Below are 23,584 nucleotides of genomic sequence, written 5' to 3'. Positions count from 1 at the left end.
CGTGAAAACCCCGAGGAGTTAACAAAAACAATAAATCAACACAATTACGCAAAGGGATGTCATTTCTTACGTCTTCCACTTTATTACTACTAGCGCTCGCTCCTCTCATGGGCTGTCGGCTGATCTCTAGATTTCCATGGGGAGAAGTCATTCGGAGGCCGAAGAAGGGCCATGAGAAGTTGCGATGAAGCTGGCCCGGAAAATAGGCCGGGCGAGGGTTAGCCCAGCATAGCTAGGTTGACCCGATTGCTGCCGCTTTAGATCACCCCTCCACTTCTTTAGCACTATAAAGCGGAAGCGGAACCACAAGGGAAATAAATTCGCCGCTTAATACGAATTATAAAGCACGGACAACTCATCTGATCTCGGAAGTTGTCTGAGTCGTGTCCATCTAATACTGAAGGTCTGGTGTCCAATTCCAACTCGGATGGACGAAAGGATAATCACTACATCTCGAGTGGCCTCATCCAGTACAGTGCTTATCTCAATACCCATTCCCTAGTTACTAAATAGTTAATTTTTATAATGAGAGATGTAGTTGTGTATAGTACATCGTAGTAGCGGTAATAGTTCCAGGATCCAGTGAACTGTCTTCAATGAAAAGCGTGGATCTCGGGTGATGCAAGGGAATGGGAGGTCAACTGTCCCCGCCTATTATGACTTTCCCAGTGTAATAACTGCCTGTCATTGGTAGGACCAAGGAAAGTAAAGGCGAATATCCTCACAATTGGTAGACTTATCGAAAGTCTGCCGCTGACTGATCGGACAATTGTGGTGGTAACGAGACGCAATGCTCTACCAAGGAGGTTCACAAACCTATCGATCCGATACAGACAACACAAGTATATCCCATACTGACTCATCTTCATAGTTAGATACTAATGAGAAAAGCCCAAGTCTTTCGGTCGAAGAGGCCTTCAACCGATCTTATCACATGCAAAAGCCTCGACCAGCTTCTGTTGGACATGACATTTCTATACCTTCTGCCACACCAATCCTGGGAGAACAATCGAATATATGCTCCATGGGATCGGCAGCCGATATTCATTCAGGACTGATTGCTGTGACTGATCTGTTCATCTCGGATCCAGAGCCATATATTCTGTGCATACGCGACGAGGTCACCATTTCATCGATGTGAAATGTCGAAGCTGGACGCCTAGGTGAGTTATTAGATTGTCAAATCCCAGAGGGTACGGTTGTCACTGCATCAGCCGATAATCAACAATATCTATCAGGCAATTGACTCTGAAATCAGTATGGATCCCGCAACCATCATATATAATCTGAGCCGGTCTCGGATGATGGCTTGAAGTTACTGATGACAAGATTGGGAACTCTCCCTGTTGCCGACGATGGAGGTCTATGCTTCTTTGGAGCCCCATCAAATGTCCATTTAATACAGCAACGGGCTTCTGATCTCTGCTCTATCGTAACACCTTACGCGAGGATACTCAGGCAATCCTCGAGAAGACTTGGCTGAGACAGGAGGTTCTAGGAAACCTAGAAGGGTATCTCATTAAGTTGTATCTCTCATGGGAAAATCTCGATCCCCACGTTATCAATAGAAAGCTATTGTGTGGCCAAAAATCAAGCTCTGCACCATTCACATAATGTGGAATTACTGTGCTACTATTCCATACTACTATTCCTCTAAAGTGCTGGTCAACGCAATATTAGTGAATATCCTCTATTGAACTTGCTGAATCCGTTTGCCCTCGCCCTGAAGATTTGTTTGGAGTCGAGTTTGATAGCCCAAGTGTTGCCACTCTACAGCCACTGGTTGTGTTGACTGCAGATGAGGCAGCATTTACCGTGGATGCTCGAGGATAGTGGTACAGTGAGATGGCGATGAGGCTAGCCGTCGATCTCGGCCTCTACGCAAACGTGAAGACTTGAATAACCATCGGTGTATTGAGCAGGACCGAGGCTACACTATGACCAACAACTTACTTTGGGTATATATGCCGGACCTGTGCGATTTCACCGATTCAGAAGGGCATTCTCATCGGGATCGTAGAGCAACTTCTCATATAGCACGGGCATCAAAGCATCCGGACCATGGCTCCGATACGAACCGACCCTAGGTACCAAAGGTAATAAATAGTAGGTGAAGCAACAGCTAAAATTGCCCGGTTGACCCTGATACATCACGCTTTAAAACACCAGAAGAGCGGAATCTCAGCTTCGATAATTGACACCATACTATTATGATTCTCTATCTCAACCGCGGCATTGTATTTAAGGATTATCAGTCTATAAGCTTACTCAAAGCTCATCAGGTTCCTGGTCCTTCCCAAGTGTTCGATCTCAACCTCCACCATGTCCCCGTCCTTCAGATACTTGGGGCCCTTCATGCCCATCGCTACACCGGCCGGAGTTCCCGTCATGATCACGGTGCCTGCTTCTAGGGTGGTGCCCTGGCTCACAAAGCTAATGATCCTCTTCACACCGAACAAGAGATCGTTGGTGTTGGAGTCCTGCCGCAGCTCGCCATTGACGAATGTCTGGAGTCGGAGATTGTCCGCAGCTCCAACAACCTGGAACCGATACTTAGTCACCAATTGACTATAAGAATAGTGGTTTTCGGAGAACACAGAAATTTACCTTTGGCGACACGATCATTGGACCCAGGGCTGCAAACTTGTCAAAGCCTTTGCTAAATCACCACTGTGGAACACCTCCCGCAAAAGCAGGGTCACGCTGCCATTTTCTGGCAGAGACGTCGTTTGATGAACAATATCCAGCGACATAATCCAAGGCATCCCGCTCAGGAATATCTTTACCAGTCTTGCCAATCACGATTGACTGGTGGCGTTGTTAGTATACAAGTCAGTACAATGGAGGGACGTGTAGAGAATATGAGTACCAATTCGCCTTCATAGTCCAATTGGTCATCCTGTGCAAGTTTAGGAATAGGAATATCTTCCTGGAAGCCTGCAATGGAGGTCGACGGCTTTATGAATACGGAAGGATAGGGAGGAGGTGCACGACCTCCTTCCTTGACTTTCCGCCAGAATACTGTTAGACAACTTAACGAGGATCAGGGTAAAAATTCACTTACTGTGTTTCATGTAGTTGAGACCAATGCAACGGATGATAGGCACGTCACGCGGCTGAAGAACTCCAAGGAGTTCCTTCACGCGAAAACTTTGTGTGCCTGGGGACAGAAGAAGAGGACTGTCCCCCACATATTCGGTGGCATAGAGCTCTCCCATGGCTAGCAGGTCAGAGAGCTCTTTAGCCTCAGTGATCTTCGGCTCTCCAAATCGAATGTTGTTCGCATCATCGGCAAAGCGTATCAGCATAGACCAAGTCATTTTGCTCGTCGGTTTTATATTCACACTCAGAAATTCCAGAGTTAGACCTGAGAGCAGAGCTAAGTCTCTTTCAACATATACTTCATCCTCTGTATGATTTCGGTGAGGGGGTCCGCAATTAGACTCTTGTAGATACTCCACTGAGGGACTCATCGGGATGTTGCCCCGACATTAACGGCCATGGCTCGCTAATCCCCTCAATTCTCGGGCAAATTCCATTACTCAGCTTTCTTCGTCTTAACAACCAGCCTTGTCTTCTTTATCGTTAGCTGTATACCCCAACGCACTCGTCGCCACACCAGGATATCAACATCTCCACCAACATCATGCCTCGACCAACTTTCTCGCCATGCCCAGTGGGCACAAAGATGTGGGTAGGGCTTTCTCCATCGCTGCAGCGAGTATGGAAGTTATCTGACCTAGTAGCTCCTTGACATGGGAACATTGCACATCGACGCCAACTTCCTGCTTGCGGGAGGGCACGAGAATGGTAGGTCATAGCATGGTTCGAGTTTCCCAGCGGTCGTAACTAGTCTGTCCAGCTGGCTCGGCGAGCAACCCAAATCCAACCCACAAGCGGATTGAAATGATCGTATACGGGGTCCTTATTGCGCATGCCACGGCCGGTCTGATTCTCTTTGAAACGGGCTGTCACGATGATATGGAGAAACACTGGGGCCCGGTCAGGACTCTTGCTGCTGGATGATTTCGATGGATATGAACTGATCGGTCTCGGGATAGATGTACGATGTATCGCCGCGCAAACAATACGCCTCGAAAAACCGGCTCGACGAGCAGATCGCGATAACTGGTCATTCCATCAAGGATATTCGAGCGGTGATCATCGGTCATCTTCGTATGCACTCCACTCCGTCCATCACTATTGCAATAGAATTAATTAACCCTGGTGGCGAGCCCAGATGCCGACCATTCTGGTGGCTTAATGCACTTCCTTGGCACAGATGTTCCTATCTATGTACATGACTTGGAACTCAATAATGCCTTGTGGTGCCTTTTCACCAAGGTTCGACTGGTCTCCCTTATACTCTCACCCCTCTCGGATGGGCCGACTAATCATATATGTTAGGCTGACGCGGGTCCATACATGCCCTCATACCTTGACCACCGCCTGAATTGGCAAACATTCAAAGACCCAGTCACGGAGCTTTTCCCCGGACTAACGATGCATCTTTGCCCAGGGTAAGAGAGAAATACATACATACTGCTCTGGAATCCGCGTGCAACTAACAAGGTGTCTACAGTCACACCCCCGGCCTGTGCTGTCTCCAAGTAGACCTTGAGAATGACGGGTGCTTTATCTTTACCGGTGACCAGTTCCACGTGAAAGAGAACTACACTAAGAGAATTCCCCAAGGTTAGTAGTGACGTTCTAGCATATTTTATACGCGCAGTTAACGGTGAACTTTATGAAAGGCCTTCTGGGACGGGACCGGAATGCTTGGTTCCAGTCAACTCTGTACATCGAAAGATTGGAAGTAGTACTGGACGCTAAGATTGTCTTCGGCCATGATTATGAGGTTTTCAAGTCGCTTAAGCAAGCTCCTGAATATTATCATTAGACTGCTAGATTTAATGTCATGCACATATCTGGCTAGTAAAAGCTATGGCACTAAATATATACCTTCTCAGGGAATCTTATCCCACCGATCCATAACTAGGCGATAGCCGTCACGCGACGCTAATGCTTGCTCCCGCTGACAGAGAATAAGAATAAGGCGAATGAGGACTCAATTTTCCTCCAGATTTTGGCCCCAGCGTGCCTCAGGCTGCGCCAGCTACTTCTGACCAGTGTTTCTTAGAGCGGTTAGGCCCCAGTCTGCGGAGTCATCATTCCTGGGGAAGCGGAGAGAGCTCCCCAGTTGCGGACAGCGCCTCCGACAAAACTTAAAATTCCTCTGGTGTGATGAGGGCTACCGCCATAGCTCTTGGGCCAATGAATAAATACCGAGAACTCCTGTTCCATGCTGACGCAGTCTGTGAAGGTTCCAGTTTCTCCGAACGCCATCGAGCATGACCGTACTGGATAATTTTTCCACTCTAGCAGGCCTGGCATTCTGCCTTGGCGCTGTATCCGTTCTCTACCGATTGCTATTCTCGCCTCTGCGCAATGTCCCAGGGCCGCGTCTTGCTGCTCTCTCAAGTATTTGGCTATGGGTACAGGACATGACTGGAAACTCACCGCAGTCTATTTCCAAGCTCCATAAGAGTCTCGGTATGTCGACCTCCTTATATCACATTCGGCTCATATTCTAACGATCAAGGCCCAATCGTCCGCATCGGCCCTAACGAGATCAGTATTGACGATATCGAGATACACAATCGCGTCCTATATTGCCAGGCTCCCAAGTATATGAAGGTATGATTCAATGCTCTCGTGGGCAAATAAATTCACTAACTATTTGGAGACAGGCCGCTTACTTCTACGACCCATTCAAGACCGGGCCATCAGGGATCTTCCAGAGCTCAGAGCCCAAAGAACATTCCACTTTGCGGCGTTTAGTCAGCAAGCCATTTTCCAGAAAGAGTGTTCTGCAGTTCGAGCCAGAGATCTGGAAATCAGTCGATATGCTCTCAGACGTGTTGCGCCAACATGGCAAAGCTAACAACACCTTTGACCTCTCAAAGATGTCTCGCTGTCTTTCACTCGATTTTATCACGAATTTCACGTACGGGGAATCAATGCAGGCAGTTCTTTCTCCTGAGTTCCATGACGATGTCCTGGACGCGTTCGATTCTTTCGCTGTTAGCAATTTCTTAGTATGTGATCTCCTCTGATGTGATAAACGACTTTCTGATTGCTATTCAGTTTATGATGATACCTTCTCTTCGTCAACCCTCAATAACTCTGCTGTCCATGTTACCTTTTAAGGTGTTTCAGGCTATTCCAAGCATGAGACGTGTGAGTCCAACACCACCACCACCCTAGTCATCATGCTTATAGCTCTCCCATAGCGCGTCCAAAAAGCACTGGAAAGATACGATAGTACGGGGAAGTCTAGCTCGGGGTTCCAGCCTCTCCTGCAAGCCGAACACGCAGCCTCTATTGCGCAGAACTACCCTCTAAGCAAAGACTTTCTGGTCGCTGATGGCTTGGCGGATATCTTTGCCGGGACAGACACAACATCGACAACGCTCACTCTAACACTCAACGAGATCTTCTCCAATCCCAGAGTATACGGCCGTCTCCATGCGGAGCTAAAGAGAGCCATCCCAAATCCCAGTGACACTGCAGAGCTATCCAACCTCGAGTCCCTACCGTACCTCGCCGCTTGTGTCAAGGTGCGTCGCCAGCTCCAGTCCAAACCCCTTTCTCCAATAGTGACTATAGGATATCTGCTAATTATTTTACAGGAAGGCCTCCGCTTCAGCACGCCAGTCCGGTCCCGCCTCCCCCGCGTAACTCCCGAATCCGGCCTTACCTACGGCAAACACTTCATCCCATCCGGCACCTTCATTTCCTCAAGCCCCTACCTAATGAACTACAATGAGACGGTCTTCCCCGATCCCTGTACCTACAAGCCAGAGCGTTGGCTTCTAGACAACCCGGCCGAGATCAAGCAGCTAGACAATTGCTGGGCTCCGTTTTCGAAAGGTTCACGAGGCTGCATCGGGATTAACCTTGCTATGGCCGAGATTTACATAACCATTGCAGCTATTGTGAGGCGATTTGAACTGGTGGAGAAGAAATTCAGGGAGTTGAAGATTAGGGAGATTTTTGGGGTTATTTTTGATGAGCCCCTAGTTATGAAGTTGAAAAGCGTCCAGGAGTGATTATGAGTATCAAATAGGTGGAGTGATGGAGACATTACGACTACTCGGTACGGGCAGATATTTGTATTGACTGCTCGAGATGTGATGTTTTTGACTTCTATCCTTCGGAATCGTTAGTATTCATGACTTGCTTTATGCGTGTTTAAGATTATAGTATGGTGTGAGTACTTGATGCGACAGACTTCACCCTTGTGTTAAATCCTAATTGAAATGAGTGGATCCCGTATAGAAATGATAGAAATGAAACGTTCATTCAAGATTATTAGGAATTCTTCCAATCAATAATAGAAACTACAGAAGTCTCCTTCCTGACCGGCTCGGTTTGCATGTTTTGCTTCTATTAACCATTTTCTTCCTGTTCCCTCGGAAGATACGTAATCGCCAGCTTATCTCATGTTGTGTCCTCGCTGGAGAAGTAATTATCTCCCAAACAACTCTGCATATGTCGCTCGAAGGATGTGGATAGTTGCTCTCGTGACGATTCCGTCAATCAATCTACTCAATTTTCCATCCAGTGATTCTGTTTCCGCCTGGTGAGATAACTCGTCTCATCGGATCCCCCAGGATTTCCTAGCTTCCCCTCGATTAGCAAACCCACGGCCGCTTGGGGAAAAGGCGCGCATCGAGCAATGCCTCCTCGGAAGCTCGCTCCGTGAAAGGATCAGGCGGATTATTCGATTACGGACCCCCTCTCCGACACACTTTCCCTTACAATGCGGAAACCGTCTACACCAATGCACTGTACTAGGCCGCGTAGATTTTGACAATAAATTTCTGGCCAGGTGATACTTTGCTACGGGCCGTTATGGAGCAGTGCAGTATCGGGCGGGTCTATCGAGGGCAGAAGACGGCCATGGTGGGACTTTATATACCCTTTCCCTACCTCTCGAGAGCGCCAAAAAGAACTTTTCATAGAACTTGGTAATAACGGATCAGTATGGCTGGAAAGAAACTTGCTATTGTCATTGTTGGTGCGGGCATTGCGGGCCTTGCAGCCGCTATTGCCCTGCGAGAAAAGGGACACCAGGTGACCGTCCTGGAGGCTGCTCCGCAGGTTAGTCCCCTCATTCGTCTCCCTTGTTCCAGGTTGAGAGCTGATAAATTTGGTTAGCTGTCTGACATTGGGGCAGGTATTCAGGTCCCCCCGAACTCCGTTCGACTTCTTAAGCAACTTGGTATCTATGAGCCGGTACATCTAACACGCCATTTATCAGACCCAGAGAATATACCTGACATTTTATTCTACAGATATCGAAGCTCGCTACCTGGCCGCGCTCTATTACACTTAAAAGATGGCAGAACGGAGCCAACATCACCAAGACACCGCTGTATCCTCGGATGGAGGAAGTATACGGTTACCCTTACTTCCTAATTCACCGAGGGGACCTACACAAGGTGCTCCTGGACCGCGCTTATGAGGTGGGCACCGTAATTAAGGTCAATTCCTTCGTCTCAGAGGTCAACGAAGCGGCTCCGTCGGTCACCCTTAACGACGGTACTGTGTATAGGGCGGATTTACTCATTGGTGCCGACGGTACGCTGTCCACGCATTCAGATCTCCTTAAGCTTGTTGCATTCGAGCTAACAACGTCTGCCAGGAATCAAGTCTCAGGTCCGAAAAGCTGTGATCACCGATCGAGACGTGGAGATTATCCCTGACCCAAACTGCGCCTACCGAACATTGATTCCCGGGGAACTCATGATGGATGACCCGGAACTTAAAGCGCTTATCGAAAGTCCCGCCGCCAATTGCTGGATCGGACCTGAGGGCCACATCATGGCGTATCCCATCCGCAATGGAGCCCTGTACAACTTCGTCATGTGTCATCCTGGTTCGGTGCCGGTTGGACAGCCCAACGAGCGGGCGAGCCTAGATGACATGAACGAGAGGTACAAAACATGGGATCCGGTTATCTGCAAACTCATCGCGCTTGTTCCGCAGTGTCTGAAATGGCAGAACGCGGAGATTGAGAAGCTCGAGACCTGGGTGTCGCAGTCCGGGAAGGTAGTGCTGATTGGAGATTCTAGCCACGCCATGGTCCCATATATGGCTCAGGGAGCCGCCATGGCCGTGGAGGACGCGGTTACACTGGCTGAATGCTTGGACCGTGTTTCCGAACCAGCACAGATTCCTGACATGATGAAGCAGTTCCAGGACATTCGCCTTAATCGTTGCTACTTGATCTTGGATGGTGCGCGGAATAATGGTGGTGTGTGGCACCTTCCTGACGGACCTGCCCAGCAGGAGCGTGATAAAAGGATGGGCGAACCACCGAAACCGCTAGAGCAACAGTCTGAAGCTGCAGATACTGCTGAGAACCCCAACAAATGGAGTGATCCTAAATTCCAGCCTTGGATGTTCGGGTACGATGCACGTGTTGAGGTATGTATCCCCTCCCACTCATTGCTGTGTCGGTGCTAATCATCTCTGGTTAACAGACTATTTCGTACCTGAAGAACCATCCTGCCGCAATATTAGCTGTCTGAAAGTTGGCCTTGGGTATGATAGATTAATTGTGGTGTCTAGGTCAATATGCAGAGATGGTTTCGGAGAAGATATCTTTCCGTAAATTGCAGCGCTTGTTGCATTTTTAATATTTCGACCTCATTGCACGTAACGTCCCAACGACAATATCGACTGCGGCCACAACCTGCGAGCAATGTTCCCTCGTTCTATTTTTCGAGTTACATTCCCTATTAGGAACCTTGAGGACAAGCTCGCCCTTAAGGGAAACCCACCTATCTCTGACTGCCTCCAACTTTCTTTTATTTTTATATTTATTTTTATATTATGTAGTGCAGTGGGATATCCAGTGACATTATATCGCTTAGTCGTTTCTGTTTTGCAGTCTATTTGTCTGGTTTGTTTTGGGGATTTTCTGCGGAAATCGGATGCTTTAGAGCGAGGAAGTGAGGAGATGTACAGAACACCCACAACAGAAGTGTGGGACGCATTCTGAATGGAGCTTTTCTTCTCATTTTTCTACCTTTTCTCATAGATCATGACGATCCTTCAATTCTGCTATTAAGGCAGCTGGATCTACTGCTGATAGGCGTTTACTGACCGTGCGATTCCATCCTCTTGTTGCCTCTCCTACGGGAGGTTCGCTGTTGGGAGTTTATTCTCTCTCGCGTGGCTCGAGCTGCCTGTGTCGACCAGGCAGACTTGAGCTTCCCCACCTCAATAGGTTATCTTCTGGCGGAGATTCCGTCCTATTTGGCGGATTGTTCCCGCGGGTGTTCTTAGGACCAGCGTTTGCTGTTTGCTTTCCTTACTTCTTCGGTCTATATAGGCCGGGAGGGCCTCTCTTTCCCTCTTCCCTTCGAATATAGATCGAAATCGCTTTTCTGTTTCCTTTCTGGCTTCCTGTGCGTAGACGTAGAGAGGCGTCTTTATCTTCCTTCAAAGGTTTAAATATGTAGATAATCAGGAGACTAATCAGCCCCGAATATCACGTTTCTTTCCAAAAATTATTTGTGAACCGCCACTCTATCTTCAGGCAGAGAAGAAAGTCGAAAATATATTTTGCACCGGAGGGGCCTGTACAAAATACTGCCGAAAATTTATGGAGACATAAGTTCATCATCCCCATACTATACAGGACACGAAATACTTTAAGTAAGATATTTAAGAAGACTATATATAGGTAACATTTTTATGTTACCAAGTGGTTTAAATGAAAATTTATCGGTCGCTACTGACAAATTGACGATTCAATGAATAATTGACACGGTAGAATGTTCAAATGCCCCCAGACTTTCTAATCATATGTACATACATTCAATGGTATTTCATCAGCCATATTCTGAAGTGACGGTGTCCTGATCAAATCAAGCCCAGCCCGGTTGAAAATCCATCAGTCTCTCAGGCCCCAGCTCTTGACCACGCGATGTGACTGTATCACGATCAAAGGCGTTCCAGAAACTAAAAGAACTGTGTAGTAAACAGCCCATTGTCTCCGCAGAAAACACTCCCAACTCTTCCATTTGGCTCGGGTTTACGTTGCTCGTTGCATCCTGCATTCCAGCATCGGGCAGTGCATTCACGGGTCCCCATGCATCCAGTCCTATACTATTTCCTACACCTACATGATGGAGTCCTATATCCTTACCCAATCCTGGCGCGAAGGTACTTAGCGGCATCTCTGGGTTGTCACTGTCGTCGTTGCTGTTGGGAGGGCTTTTTCGGTAAGGCCTGTCCTGTAATTTGAAATATGGTTAGGCATGTTTTGAAAGCTCGTTGAACTATGGGACTTTGTCGGTAGCCGGGGGGCTGTACCTGCTCATATGCAACCTGATGTAACTGCTGGAGAAAAATCTCGCTTTGCCGCAATTTGTCACCCCCAAAAGGGACCAGAGAACGAATTGTCTCGAGCCCCTTGCGGATGGTTTCGTGAATCACAGCCACGTCTAGGATTATGACGGCCCTGTGCTCGGTTGGAAGCCCTACAGCACCGAGCAGGACACATAGAGAATCGAAATTGACTGATCGGGTGCTTCATCAGACGGTTTTGAACAATGGATGCGGGGTTGGGAAGCTTACAATGAAAGTCCCACCACCATGCGCCTGTCAGATTGGCGGGGCGGTTAACACTAATCGCGTCAATCTGCTGCTGCGCAGATTGGACACATATTTGAGCACTGAGATAGGCCAGCAAGCTCTCAAAGTTGGACTGAGGCCGTATGACAGTACCATCACCAGCCGGTCCGTGGATAAGGTCGGAAAAGAGTGGTGGCCAGTGATACGACGGATCGGTAGCGCTCTCAATTGATTTAGGCGGGCCAAGTAAGAAGAGGATAGTCTGGCGGTGAAGTAAAATGCGCAGTCCGAGAAACCTATTTTTGAGGACAGTTCTACATCGCTGTATCCACCATGGTTGTGGTGATTCTTGCTGCTGTGCGCCGTCCAACGAAAATCGAAAGTAGTCAGGGAGAGAGGCATGCCAAGATACTAGCTGTTCGTCAGCCTTTAACAAACTTATTAGCGACTGCAATACGTTGCGCCGTGTATTGGGTTCGAAAGATGAGTCAGCTCGTCCACTGGGTGGTTGCAGCTCTTCCGTGATCTTGTCCATCACTAGGTAGAGACGGACGGTGCAGCGAATGAAGGCGTTCACCGAAGGGATTCTATCAGGTTGTGTCTTGCCATCGCGTATGTATATATCATCAATCGACTGAGGAAGCGGGGGATTCGAGAATCTGGGGTGTAAAAGAGTTGGCTGACGACCATAGATCATGCTGGCCACCCTGACATATCGAGATCTTAGCATACATCACCATAAACGACAGTCCATGCGACAAGACATACCTGTCGAGGGAAAAACATCCCCACCAAAGACGCCTGCCAAGCTCACGATCAAGAGGGGCTTGCGAGCAGTCCCGCGAATCCAAGTGCAAGCCCAGGCATTGTGCAATCCTTGTGGCATGGCCGATAGTAAGCCAGCATTGCTTCCCCCTCATGGTACCTTGTTGATACTGCGCCATCAGCAGGAGGGTCTGCAGCATACTGATTGAGCAGGTATTATATGTATGAGCGACGATAAAGGCGCGGGCACACCTGTAGAAGGAAGTACCGGAGCCCATGGTGCTCACTGGATCACCGTCGGGAGTCATGTTGCGGCAGAATAGGCAGCCCAGTGCAAATATCAAATTCATGGTCGCGATAGCAACTGGTTCCATGGGATTTTCGGAGGTGTACATCTTGTCGAACTGAGCAAGCGTATCCTCTTCGATTAAGAAAGGCCAGATAGGGTGGACATTGAAGAAGTAAGCCTCCAGCAACTGTTTCGCAACATGTCGATGCGGTATGCCTGAGAAGGATGGCATAGTGAGGTATGACCGCAATGCGGCGAGATCATCCTCGTCATCCCGGGAGCTGGCGTTCGCTTGAAGGAGGCCCTGTCTAGGGGGCAAAGACTGGCCTGTTGTGGTGGATGCAGACATCCTTCGGGGCATGGTCGAGGCCTTAACGTGCATGGCAAACCGAAGAGAATAAGAATCACGGTAGAATCCATCCGTGTCTTTGCCCTGTTGCGGCGACATGGAGTATGCGACCATTCCATCTGTTGCTGGCACCTGGTCTGCCGTTTCCCTTCCTTCTGTCTCATTTTCGCTGATGGTAAACGTCGTTACCGGGGGCCTCGGCTCGGGGGCTACAGGAGTGTAGTTGTTGTTTCCTCCGTTGATATCTGTGGCCGCGACGTTGGCCTGTATCCCGGTGAGACATAGCTGCGGACTATTCGATCGACTGTGGGAGCTGTTTGGGGGCGAGGCGATTGAGCCCTGTTGATGCCTGGTGATCGTCTCTGGTTGGGGGTTTAATTGAGCTTCCAATTCCTGTATCTTCGCTTCCAAATTATCCACGTGCCTACAAACTGTCAGGACCTACGTGTCAAAAGGATTATGAACTGTAGGGACGTACGACTGGGAGCAGATCGCCCTCTTGTATGGCGGCGGATAGACACACTCCTGGTTACGGCCTTCACAAAACGAACAGCGCGGCCGTTTCGAATCGCATCGGGCTTTCCGGGCCTTGCAAGTAGAACACGCCTGGTGCACCTGATTATGCGACCGATCGACCGTTTGCTTTCTTTTCGAAGGTACTGTGCGTCGAGGCGCTGGATTTGGCGGTGGTGATTTTGCGGAGTCGGACATGTCGACGGTGACCTTCACCTAACGGATGGTGGGTTGTTCGAAGAGAAGCACAGGCGCAAAAATTAAATTACGACCGATGCACACTATCTTCACCTACTTCGTCCTGAATGCGGGGTTATTTCCCCAACCACGGGAGTCTGGAGAACAGGAACGAACTTCTCCGCAGATTTTTAGTGGGTACGTGCGCCCCGTCCCCACATGATGACTACGTACGGGGCGAATAATTAAATGGGTTCCAGCGGAGGGTCCCTCCGAAGCGATATTACTGGCAATTGATTAGCTGAGAGTTTGTCTAGTTATTGGGTAACAAGTAGCCATCATGAGAGCCAGACTCGTCCACCGCAGGGTCTAGAGATCTTGGCTGAAATTGCTGTCAGTTACCGTAATCGTCTTGATTTGTAGAAATTCGTCAAACGCTATGAGAGAAACGTCAGAGTGGGTAGGAAAATTGGAAATGGAATTCCGCCTCAACTCACCCCAAGGGACACCAAACCGCCCCCATCCGCTTGACTTGGTTCCTCCGTGAGGAAGCTGGACTTCATCGTGCACGGTCATCGAATTGATGTGGACCGCACCACTATCAATTCCGCGCGCAATCCTTATTCCTCGCGGCACATTCTTGGTAAACACGCTGGCGGAAAGGCCATATTCGTGTCCGTTAGCCAAAGCGACCGCCTCATCTTCGGACTCGAAGGGTAATACGGCGAGGGTTGGGCCAAAGCTCTCTTCCGAGTAAAGCCGCATCGATGGCTTCACGCCAGTAAGAATGGTCGGATGTAGGCTCGCCCCGTTTCTTTCTAGCTTTCCATAGACCAGTCTACCCCCTTGGTTAATTGCATCTTCAACCAGAGCTTCGGTTTTCATGGCCTGCTGATCAGACACAGCCCAACTGCAGGGAATTCGTGGCGCCTCGGCTGACATTTTAGCAATCAACGTCTCGGCCACGGATTTATGAACCAGGACAGTGTCGGTTCCCATGCAGATTTGCCCATGCTGCGAAGCGTGTAGTTAGTTCATATGGCCTTCTGCAGTCGGCAGGACAAGCAATGAGTGACGGCTTACATGCACAAATGCACCCATCACAGCGGCCTTTGCTGCCTCCTCAAGGTCAGCATCTTCAAACACAATGAGCGGCGCCTTGCCACCCAGTTCCAGAATGCAAGGTTTCGCATATTGTGCAGCCTTGGCGGCGATTACCTTACCCACCGCTGTACTCCCAGTGAAATTCACTTTGCGCACGGCCGGGTGGCTAATGAGAGTCTCGAAGATCTGGGCCGCGTCCTCTCTGCGGTGCTGGATAATATTCAACACCCCAGGGGGAAGCCAGCTTCTTTCAGTAATCGGCCGAGAAAGTGATGCACACCCGGACAGAGCTCCGATGCCTTCAGAATTGCTGTATTTCCACATGCGATTGGCGTTATCACGGAGCGAAGGGCAAGAAACAGGGACGCGTTCCATGGCGCGATGCCGAGTTGGACTCCGTATGGCTGCTTGACCACAAATGCCATCGTATTCGAGTCACGACAGTGCGGCAGGGATCCGGTCGTCATATTTGTGATCTGGCCAGCGAGCTCTTCGAATAAGGCGATGCCATTATTGATGTTGATTTCCTCGACCATGAAGTCCGGAGCGGGGGTCTCCAGCTGCCACGCCAATCAGTTCACATCCCCGTTGGTATAATTTTGCTAAACATCACACACTTGCCTTGATAAGCTCTGAAATCTCGTGTCGTCGATTGTGCAGAATGCGAGCAGCAGATTGTAACAGCGTCCGTCTCTCCTATGGCGATGTCTTGGACCACGTCCTGAAAGCCCGCTGTGCGCTCTCAACAGCGGCAACAGCTAATTCTGGAGTCGCCCCATTCGCTGCGTGGACAATCTTTCCTGTTTTTCCGTTGATGACAGGGAACTCTATCGCACTGCTAACGTCTTCATTGTCTATCCAAAGAGCTTGGACGAGTGCCATCTTTCTGAATACTGATTGTAGATGAATACGGAGTTGGCTAGCAGTCGTCTACAACCTAGTTGGCACTATCTTGAATCTTCTTATGAGACATCCTCTACCCACTGTACTGATCTAACCCTTCAGGGTAGATTTCACGGCTTGCCATACCGTAGATCTCTACCGCGGCCGGACGCCCCGTCGGAGGTACGGGCCGAAACCCTATCCAGAGGCAGGCTTGGGAGGACAAGGCTGATTTAAAAACCGGGTTTCTAAAGCAGGTCTAATCTGATCTTATCTCTACTATTCTTTCTACAGGCTAGTGGCGGTGTGTTTGAGGCTCTTAAAAGTGATCCGATCGTGCTCACGAGGGTTTTCCGCCGCCGAGGAAGATCATCAAGATGTCTGAAATTGTGGATATGCTCGTCTGCCGCGAATTAGGTGGCCCGTACGAATTGCGAAAGGTCCGATTAGGGTCACTTCGAAACGACGAATTACTTGTCCGGATTATCGCAACTGGTGTTTGCCATACCGACTTTTCCTGTTGCAATGCACGTATATTTCTCCTAAAATGTGCGTACGCCTTCCGAACAATGGCTAACTGAAACTAGGGTACCACCCCAGTCCCCCTACCGCTGGTTGGTGGGCATGAGGGTGCTGGTATTGTAGAGCAGGTAGGCTCCGAAGTCACGGATATCTCTCCCGGTGATCACGTATTGCTCAGCTTCAGCACCTGTGGTGAATGTGCTCCTTGCACAAGAAATCTGCCGGCTTACTGCGCAAATCTTTGGAAATTGAACTTCCTTGGGGCTCGAACGGATGGCACAAAAGCGTACACCGATGCCATCGACGGGACAGAGATATCCTCGCACTTCTTTGGCCAGTCGTCGTTCGCGAAGAAGGCCATTGTCAGAGCCACATCTGCGATTCGGGTTGCGCCAGACCTTCCGCTGCAGACCCTGTGTGTTCTTGGATGCACGCTGCAGACTGGGGCCGGAACGGTCTTGAATCAACTCCAACCACCGCGAGGAAGCTCTATTGCGGTATTTGGAGCTGGTGCGGTCGGAATCGCATCGATATTAGCCTCACAGTTAACGCCCGATGTCAAAATTATTGCGGTCGATGTGCTAGCCAGTAAACTACAGATCGCGAAAATGCTAGGAGCACATTACACCGTTGATTCAACGAAAGAGAACCCTATTGCGGAAATCCTTGCACTTACAAGTGGTTTTGGTGTTGAGAGGGCATTGGATACAACCGGGCATCCTGAGGTTATTAAAACAATGCTGTCAGTTACAGCACCAGGTGGCACTGCTGCTTCCGTCGGGGCGCCAAAGATGGGAACAAAGATTGACATTGAGCCCGCCATATGGATTACTCGGGGGTAAGCTACATAGGCGTTCATCAGGGGTCCTCTCGACCGCAGGAGGTAGGCTCTATTCAAATTTTTCTGATCGCTATCTGTCACTGATTCCAAATATAGTTCATCCCCCGACTGATCCAGCTATGGGCAGACGGGGATCTACCAGTGGAGACGATGATCACGGAGTATAAGTATACGGAGATTGAGCGCGCAAAAACTGAGCTGCGAGGTGGCTCATGTGTGAAGGCAGTTTTGCTCTGGGACGAGAGTAACTAATTCCACATTTGTTCTTCCATGTGTTGAATTTGAACGTACCCGTATCATTGACTACCCACCCGTTTCCACGTGTGCGTAGTCCAACTTCCAATGCAAAAGACTTTTAAGGCAAAATGGCTACCTATTCTTTAACTATCTATATCTCTCAGCCACCATAACTATATGAAAATCTTATCCTGAGAACCAGGATCGAATTTTACAGCCTGTATAGTCTACAACCGTGGTGAAGTTTTAGAATTGTAAGTATTGTGACGGTCAGTATTTTCCAAGCCTGGGAATACCTTCGTTCCGGGTAACGCCTGAAGTCTCTGTTTGGCGGTGTGTAATGTCGGCTTATTTGCTGGGTTCTCGAGTCCTCTCCTCCTGGCTGACCTTCCTTTTCTTCTCCTTCCTCTCCAGCTTCGGTACTTTCGCCTGTCGGTAACCGAAGTGATCTGTTCTCTTTGATTGACCCGTAACAAGTAAAGGCGCGTCAATAGAAAGAGGTGATAAGGGATACCTTCGAAGATTGGCGATTTAAATGCTACACAACCTATTAAATAACAAAGACAGTATATTAGTAAAATAAGACTTCTAAAGTACATAATAACTAATTTCCGGGCTATTGGTAGTAGTGAATTAATCTATCCCTCACTGCTATTTTGCACGAGATTACTAGCAGCTCGCGGCCATGCCTAATGTATATCATGCGATAGGCATATTTATAAGCCTGATAGCTATTAGACTAATGGCTTAGTTAAATACGTAGTCGAGGTTTTATATATTGAAGGCTTTATTCTTAGATCTGAGAGGTATTACTTAATAGAATCATAAACCTACAAGAGAAAAATTATCGCAGTATTAAGCGGCTTCGAGAAGCGAATCTTAAAGAAATAAAGGGGCTATATACTGAACGTAGATAAATCACGAAGATTATACCTAGCGTTTGTAGATTATAAGGACCGTATCTACACAATCCTCGCTATCCTGATAAGATCTCCCTGCAGTTAGTAGCAAGCAGGTATACATGTTTGATTGATAGATAGATTTTTTGCATTATGAACTGCCCACGCATGAAAGGGGCATGTAGTCAATGCCACAGGTAAGCCTCAACCATAGAGTAAACAGATCAGTTCTCTACCATAAAGTCGGCTGTAATCCAGCTGGAATTCAAGGCTGAATTCTAAACACTGCCTAGAAGACCGAGTATTACACGATTTCGTCCTTCTCGCCAATTTCAGGCACTTACAAAGCACCCCACTCCAGGTAACTAATACGTGATGGGTGTTAGTATCACAGTGTGAGCGACGGGGATAGCGTCCGATAGCTTCGGCCCGGGAGACCGCAGTGGCCTTTCACCAGCCGGCGGTGGTGGATTGGACGTCGGCTGTCGGAGAAAGCAGTGTGACTATATCTAGTGATGTTGCAGTGTCATGGAATGATGAAACTGTGAAGACTTGTTTTCGCATCAAAGTATTTGACCACATCATGTCTGGACAACGTTCAACTGCTTTTACCGGCCTCGGACGTATCGATGTCCATCATCATTGTTTTCCGGGAACTGTCCCGGAGTTGCAGTCCGAGTTTGAGAACAATTCCTACAATCTCAACTATTCCCCATTCCCCTCCACGCCGCAAGAGCATATCCAGTATATGGACGAAGTTGGTATTCAGACCGCTGTTATTGTATGTCTTATGAAAATTACCCTAGTATTGGATTCGACTCCTAACGTGATTTTGTATTTGTCCTCAAGACTCCATCTATCAAGTCCGAGTGGCACAACGGTTACACTGCCCCCGATTTCCTCGAATTATGCCGCAAGTCTTTCCAGGCTCAGCTTGAATACGTTTCTTTCAATCCTCTCCGGTTTGGTATGGGCCCCCACCGCAAGGTATAGGGACACTATTAACGTTGTAACAAGGCTGTTTCGCTGTTCTTCCGCTGCCGCATATTCGGGAGACATTAACCTTTATCCGCGAAGCATCCTCCGCTCTAATCCCCCCGGATGGTTTCGCTGTGACCACCGCTATGGGTATACAGTCACCACCATCGTATCAGCTCCATCCTAGCTAACGATTCATCTAGGCCAGCGCTATCTGGGTGATCCCGCTTTTGAGCCCGTGTGGGCTGAGATCAACAAGCTTCGCGCAGTCGTCTTCATTCACCCAGCGGACACGATCATGCCAGAGCACCTAAACTTTGGCCCATGTAAGTCAATCATGCAGTATTTAATGGTCGGGCGTGCCACTGATCCAGTAACACACAGTCGTGCAGGAATTCCCCTTCGACACCGCCCGCGCCATCACAAGCATCATCCACTCCAGTATCCTCGTCCGCCATCCGGACATCCGCTTCCTCTTCTCCCACAACGGCGGCGCATTCCCGTACCTGGCTGACCGAATCGGCCGTCAGCATCTTGACAATGTCATCACCAAGACAAATGAGGGTCTGACTATGCGTGAGCTTTTGGCGACGAAGAATATTTACTTTGACACCAGCATCTCCTCCCCCATGCAGTACCCAATTATACAAGATCTCGGTATTTCGTCGAAGCGTCTGCTCTACGCAACTGACTACCCGTACACCAAGCGCGATGACAATATCACTTATTTGGACGGCTACAATGCGCCCAAAGATTCGGGACTTTATGACGAGGCAGAGATGGAGGGTATTCTGCGTGAGAATTCCCTAGAGCTGTTCCCACGCCTTGCGAAATTGTATGCTGCGCTTCGTTAAAGTGTTTCCAAGCTACGAGATTTTTTGCGTTTAGAATTGTGAAAATTAAGTTTCAGAAGATTGAAAAAGGAAAATTATATCTGTTTCGAGGATAATAGTATACCTAGTAATTCTAGTCTCTCTCTAGTGGTAAACACAATATATATAGATGTGTTGTAAATTTTCCACAAATATGTGATTCGTTCAAAATCATTGATGTCGCCTCGCTTTTCTATGATAAATTATCTTCTTTTGGATTCATTGGTGATACGCGGAGTGTTCAGTAGGGTTTTCAGCTTGCCCTAAATCGTCTCGTTCAAGGAATATTTAATCAGTGACTCCGTCTTAACCAATCAAGCCTCTTGATCTCATTCGTTCAATTGCGATGTGACCATTTTAGCTTGCTTCAATAATACTTAATGCTTGTTTTCAGTACATACAAACCTATTAAAAAGGACTGTAGACCACTCCTCAATGAAACTCTCAAATAGTGCAGTATGAATAGACACTGTTGCCTTGTGTTTGCAATGAATATATATAGTTGGCCCTAGCCCCTGTTACATAATAGGCGACGGCTTCCTAGCTCCCCTACTAATAGCCTATTTACGCAGCCCCAGTGCATGAGCTTCTATATCAACAGCTTCCGACACGTACTCCCATATCGATGGTTTCTGAGCCTTCCACCCCAGAGACTTAATGCGACTCGCATGTCCCAGCGAATTGACGCCCCAAATATATGGTCCGGGATGCGGGGTTGACTGCGCCTCCAGCGTTTCCTCCACGGAGAGGATATCCACCTTTTCGCTTTTGAAGTACCCCTTTTTAAAACCATCCTCAGCAACGGCCTTCGCTAATTCCTTCCAAACATGGCGACCATTTTCAACGAAGTAGTACCCCTCTGTATTCCAGTCTGCCCTTCCACCCCCTTTCAGGGCTTCTTCAACGAGAAGAACATAGGCGTCGGCTAGATCTGCAACGTGCACATTGCACCATTCATTCTCCCCCTTATTGACAGTCAGCGACCCACCCCGGCGAAGGGCGGCGTTAGCTAGATCCGGAAGTTGGACGCTGCGGATTCGAACGGGGCCATCTCCCTTCCGTAGATGGTGGGAGGGCAAATGATGGATGTTTTGATCTTAGCGTTCTCAACTGGGTCATCGCCCGCGGACGCCTCGAGCACGAGCTTGTCAACGTTCCGGTGCGACCGTTTTAGCGGGAATTTGGTGATGATTTTAATATCAGCGACATCGTCATATTCCCTGTCGGGCGGTGCACCGTAATCCTGGTCCGGGTCACACAGTATACCCGTGCCGGAGGTGTGGATGAGAACGCCCGGGGCGCTCCCGCCGGGCTTGGACTTAATCCCTTTGATAATGGCTGCGACAGCGACAGGGTGATCTGCGGAGGCGCATTCTGTCGGCACAGGTTGTTAGCTAACGTCCCCCTGATAGGTGAAGGGGTTTACACACGAAGTACAATGTCGGATTCCGCGCTCAGACGTGCAAGGATATCCACACTATCAAGATGGCCGATAACGGTGTTGACCTGTGGCAAGACGGCTTTGACAGCAGCCGCTTGTCTCTCATTGCGAACAAGCGCAGTTACGCTCACATCAGGGCGTTTGCGAAGTAAATGGACCACGGTCTGGCCCCCAATGTAGCCTGTGATTCCCGTACTGCGGAGTATATCGCCGATCAGTTCACCTGCAGATGACTTGCGCTTCCACACCAGACTGTCATGGAACGGAGCACCTACACGAATATTTTTGCAATCATGATGGTGGCAGTTGACTTGAAGTTGAGCGAGTATATGTTGTATCTACTTGATATGGCTTGAAGATTCAGCGTCTTTTGTACATAACATGCGTCGACTGCCGACAGCAACCTCGACGTCGTGATGTTAAGTCAATCCAAATTGGTAAGCACAGTACTCAACGGCTCTTACGGCCGTAGGATCCAAGTCCGATTGCGGATGAATCTCTGTCGCATGCCTGACAAAGGTCTGAGCAATCAAATGCTAATCAACAATACTCTGGGGCGTCATACGTTTCCTGAACAAGCCGTCCTACGTAAATGCCGCATTTCCGAGAGCTAACCCCGACACAGATTGACTTGTGGGTGACATGCAGGCTGACAAATGTTTACACTTCAGTAGTGGAAATATTGCGGGATTTCAAATTCCGACCAGGCACTCCAATCCTAGACGAACACAAACTCGACATGCGATTCAATCATCCTATTACCACTCTTACGGCAGCTTCGCTGTTTGGGGTTTGTTCTGCCTCTGCCTACTACTCTGTCCCTCTTCATCTCTCTCGTGCCTCGACCTGCCTGTGCCGACCAGGCTACCTTGAGCTTCCCCACTTTATTAACGTAATCCACAGTCATTCGGAACACAGCCATTCGGAACACAGCCATTCGGAACACAGCCATTCGGAACACAGCCATTCGGAACACCCACTCCCATTACAGAATTTTAAATCAGGATATGTCAACGAAAACGTATTAAGTAATTTAAATATGGCGATTTTTACATGTATTGATCCTATGGCCAATCTCCCTACACCCACTACACCTAGGCGGAGCCCTAGTAGCCCGCCGATCTGCCTGAATAGGCAATTCGCCCTGCGTATGCGATTCTACCACAGGCGCTTCTGGTGGTAAATCTAGCTGCGCAACTAGCTGTATGCCCTCTTCAACGGTCAAACCCTCATGGCAGGGTATCCGCTTATGCGACCGATTGCGCTTCTTGACGATCTTCTCATTGGCTGCGCGTAGATTCGCATTATCTTGCGCGAGTAATGCAGCGTTGTGTAGCGATAGTGCAGTGCCCTTGATAATCTGATCTAGCATGGTTTTGATTGGGCTCGGAGGGCTTTGTGACCGCTGGTGTAGTAGATCTATCAGCATCGAAGATTGCTTTTGTAGCTGAACGATAGTTCTAGGCGTCTTTGGTATAAATTGGCTAGATCTACTGCTTGGCGGGCTTGGTGGTGACGGAGTTCGTAGAGAGATATTAAGCTTCGAGAGCACTCTTTCTGCATCGATTGGCACTAGGCCACTAGCTGCGAGGCTATTTTGAATAGTGCTTGATTGGTAGGCTTCCTGCCGCGCGCGTTGGTAGTCTTCTAGGAAATCGAATTTATCGATATGATTATATCCTCTACGCGCATGATCGCTTACGAAGCGACCGTACGCGCGCTTTAGCACTGCAAAAAGCCAACATCTAGTGGTTGTAGTGGATGCGATGGATGCGCAGGCATACAAAGAGGTATAATATCGTTTTCTGCGCATAATCGGTCGAATTGGGGCGTAAGGTGGCTACCATGGCCATCAAGAATTAGTAGCCGAAATCGGCCACTTACACGCGAATTCGTTGATGGGATAAATAGCTTTTCTAGCCAGCGTAGGCCAATCTCATCGGTAGTCCAGCCATTATTGGATACTTCAAATCGCCAATTGTGTGGTAGATTATCAAACCAGCCAGCAATAGCTACTTTGCCTGTAAAAACCACACATGGCGGTAGCGAATAGCCATCTGCGC

The 23,584-nt window shown here is 48.7% G+C and overlaps 8 protein-coding genes across 8 annotated transcripts; 5 read left to right on the top strand and 3 right to left on the bottom strand.

The window, feature by feature from the left end:
- Nucleotides 1-2,264: 2,264 nt before the first annotated feature.
- On the bottom strand, nt 2,265-3,320 carry N7458_000930 (fumarylacetoacetate hydrolase family protein; the record flags this gene model as incomplete). The annotated part of the gene is made up of 4 exons (XM_056904324.1): nt 2,265-2,568; nt 2,669-2,808; nt 2,870-3,021; nt 3,065-3,320. 4 exons carry the CDS (start codon nt 3,318-3,320, stop codon nt 2,265-2,267), a joined length of 852 nt encoding a protein of 283 aa, XP_056772091.1.
- Nucleotides 3,321-3,669: 349 nt separating this feature from the next.
- On the top strand, nt 3,670-4,900 carry N7458_000929 (N-acyl homoserine lactonase family protein; the record flags this gene model as incomplete). The annotated part of the gene is made up of 8 exons (XM_056904323.1): nt 3,670-3,690; nt 3,747-3,810; nt 3,863-4,002; nt 4,062-4,176; nt 4,241-4,344; nt 4,408-4,520; nt 4,583-4,695; nt 4,755-4,900. The coding sequence occupies 8 exons, from the start codon at nt 3,670-3,672 to the stop codon at nt 4,898-4,900; spliced, it is 816 nt and encodes a 271-aa protein (XP_056772090.1).
- A 451-nt stretch (nt 4,901-5,351) lies between these two features.
- N7458_000928 (cytochrome P450) lies at nt 5,352-7,112 on the top strand (the record flags this gene model as incomplete). Its single annotated transcript, XM_056904322.1, has 6 exons — nt 5,352-5,553; nt 5,603-5,697; nt 5,751-6,098; nt 6,148-6,240; nt 6,294-6,620; nt 6,693-7,112. 6 exons carry the CDS (start codon nt 5,352-5,354, stop codon nt 7,110-7,112), a joined length of 1,485 nt encoding a protein of 494 aa, XP_056772089.1.
- A 937-nt stretch (nt 7,113-8,049) lies between these two features.
- N7458_000927 (uncharacterized protein) lies at nt 8,050-9,599 on the top strand (the record flags this gene model as incomplete). Its single annotated transcript, XM_056904321.1, has 5 exons — nt 8,050-8,166; nt 8,224-8,301; nt 8,361-8,646; nt 8,711-9,495; nt 9,552-9,599. 5 exons carry the CDS (start codon nt 8,050-8,052, stop codon nt 9,597-9,599), a joined length of 1,314 nt encoding a protein of 437 aa, XP_056772088.1.
- Nucleotides 9,600-10,943: 1,344 nt separating this feature from the next.
- On the bottom strand, nt 10,944-15,731 carry N7458_000926 (uncharacterized protein; the record flags this gene model as incomplete). The annotated part of the gene is made up of 11 exons (XM_056904320.1): nt 10,944-11,312; nt 11,392-11,597; nt 11,656-12,359; nt 12,421-13,479; nt 13,534-13,784; nt 14,148-14,182; nt 14,243-14,759; nt 14,829-15,159; nt 15,216-15,409; nt 15,465-15,545; nt 15,597-15,731. 11 exons carry the CDS (start codon nt 15,729-15,731, stop codon nt 10,944-10,946), a joined length of 3,882 nt encoding a protein of 1,293 aa, XP_056772087.1.
- Nucleotides 15,732-16,108: 377 nt separating this feature from the next.
- Nucleotides 16,109-17,095, top strand: N7458_000925 (S-glutathione dehydrogenase; the record flags this gene model as incomplete). Its single annotated transcript, XM_056904319.1, has 2 exons — nt 16,109-16,280; nt 16,332-17,095. 2 exons carry the CDS (start codon nt 16,109-16,111, stop codon nt 17,093-17,095), a joined length of 936 nt encoding a protein of 311 aa, XP_056772086.1.
- A 1,718-nt stretch (nt 17,096-18,813) lies between these two features.
- N7458_000924 (amidohydrolase family protein) lies at nt 18,814-20,062 on the top strand (the record flags this gene model as incomplete). Its single annotated transcript, XM_056904318.1, has 5 exons — nt 18,814-19,011; nt 19,080-19,197; nt 19,248-19,358; nt 19,412-19,534; nt 19,593-20,062. 5 exons carry the CDS (start codon nt 18,814-18,816, stop codon nt 20,060-20,062), a joined length of 1,020 nt encoding a protein of 339 aa, XP_056772085.1.
- Nucleotides 20,063-20,640: 578 nt separating this feature from the next.
- On the bottom strand, nt 20,641-21,816 carry N7458_000923 (uncharacterized protein; the record flags this gene model as incomplete). The annotated part of the gene is made up of 4 exons (XM_056904317.1): nt 20,641-21,135; nt 21,192-21,454; nt 21,511-21,716; nt 21,797-21,816. 4 exons carry the CDS (start codon nt 21,814-21,816, stop codon nt 20,641-20,643), a joined length of 984 nt encoding a protein of 327 aa, XP_056772084.1.
- Between the last annotated feature and the right edge of the window lie 1,768 nt (nt 21,817-23,584).

Source organism: Penicillium daleae (genome assembly GCF_028827525.1).
Source record: "Penicillium daleae strain IBT 16125 chromosome Unknown utg000001l_segment0_segment0, whole genome shotgun sequence".
Taxonomy (NCBI): domain Eukaryota; kingdom Fungi; phylum Ascomycota; class Eurotiomycetes; order Eurotiales; family Aspergillaceae; genus Penicillium; species Penicillium daleae.
The sequence above is the reverse complement of the archived record's forward strand: the minus strand, read 5'-3'. Positions and strand labels throughout refer to the sequence as shown.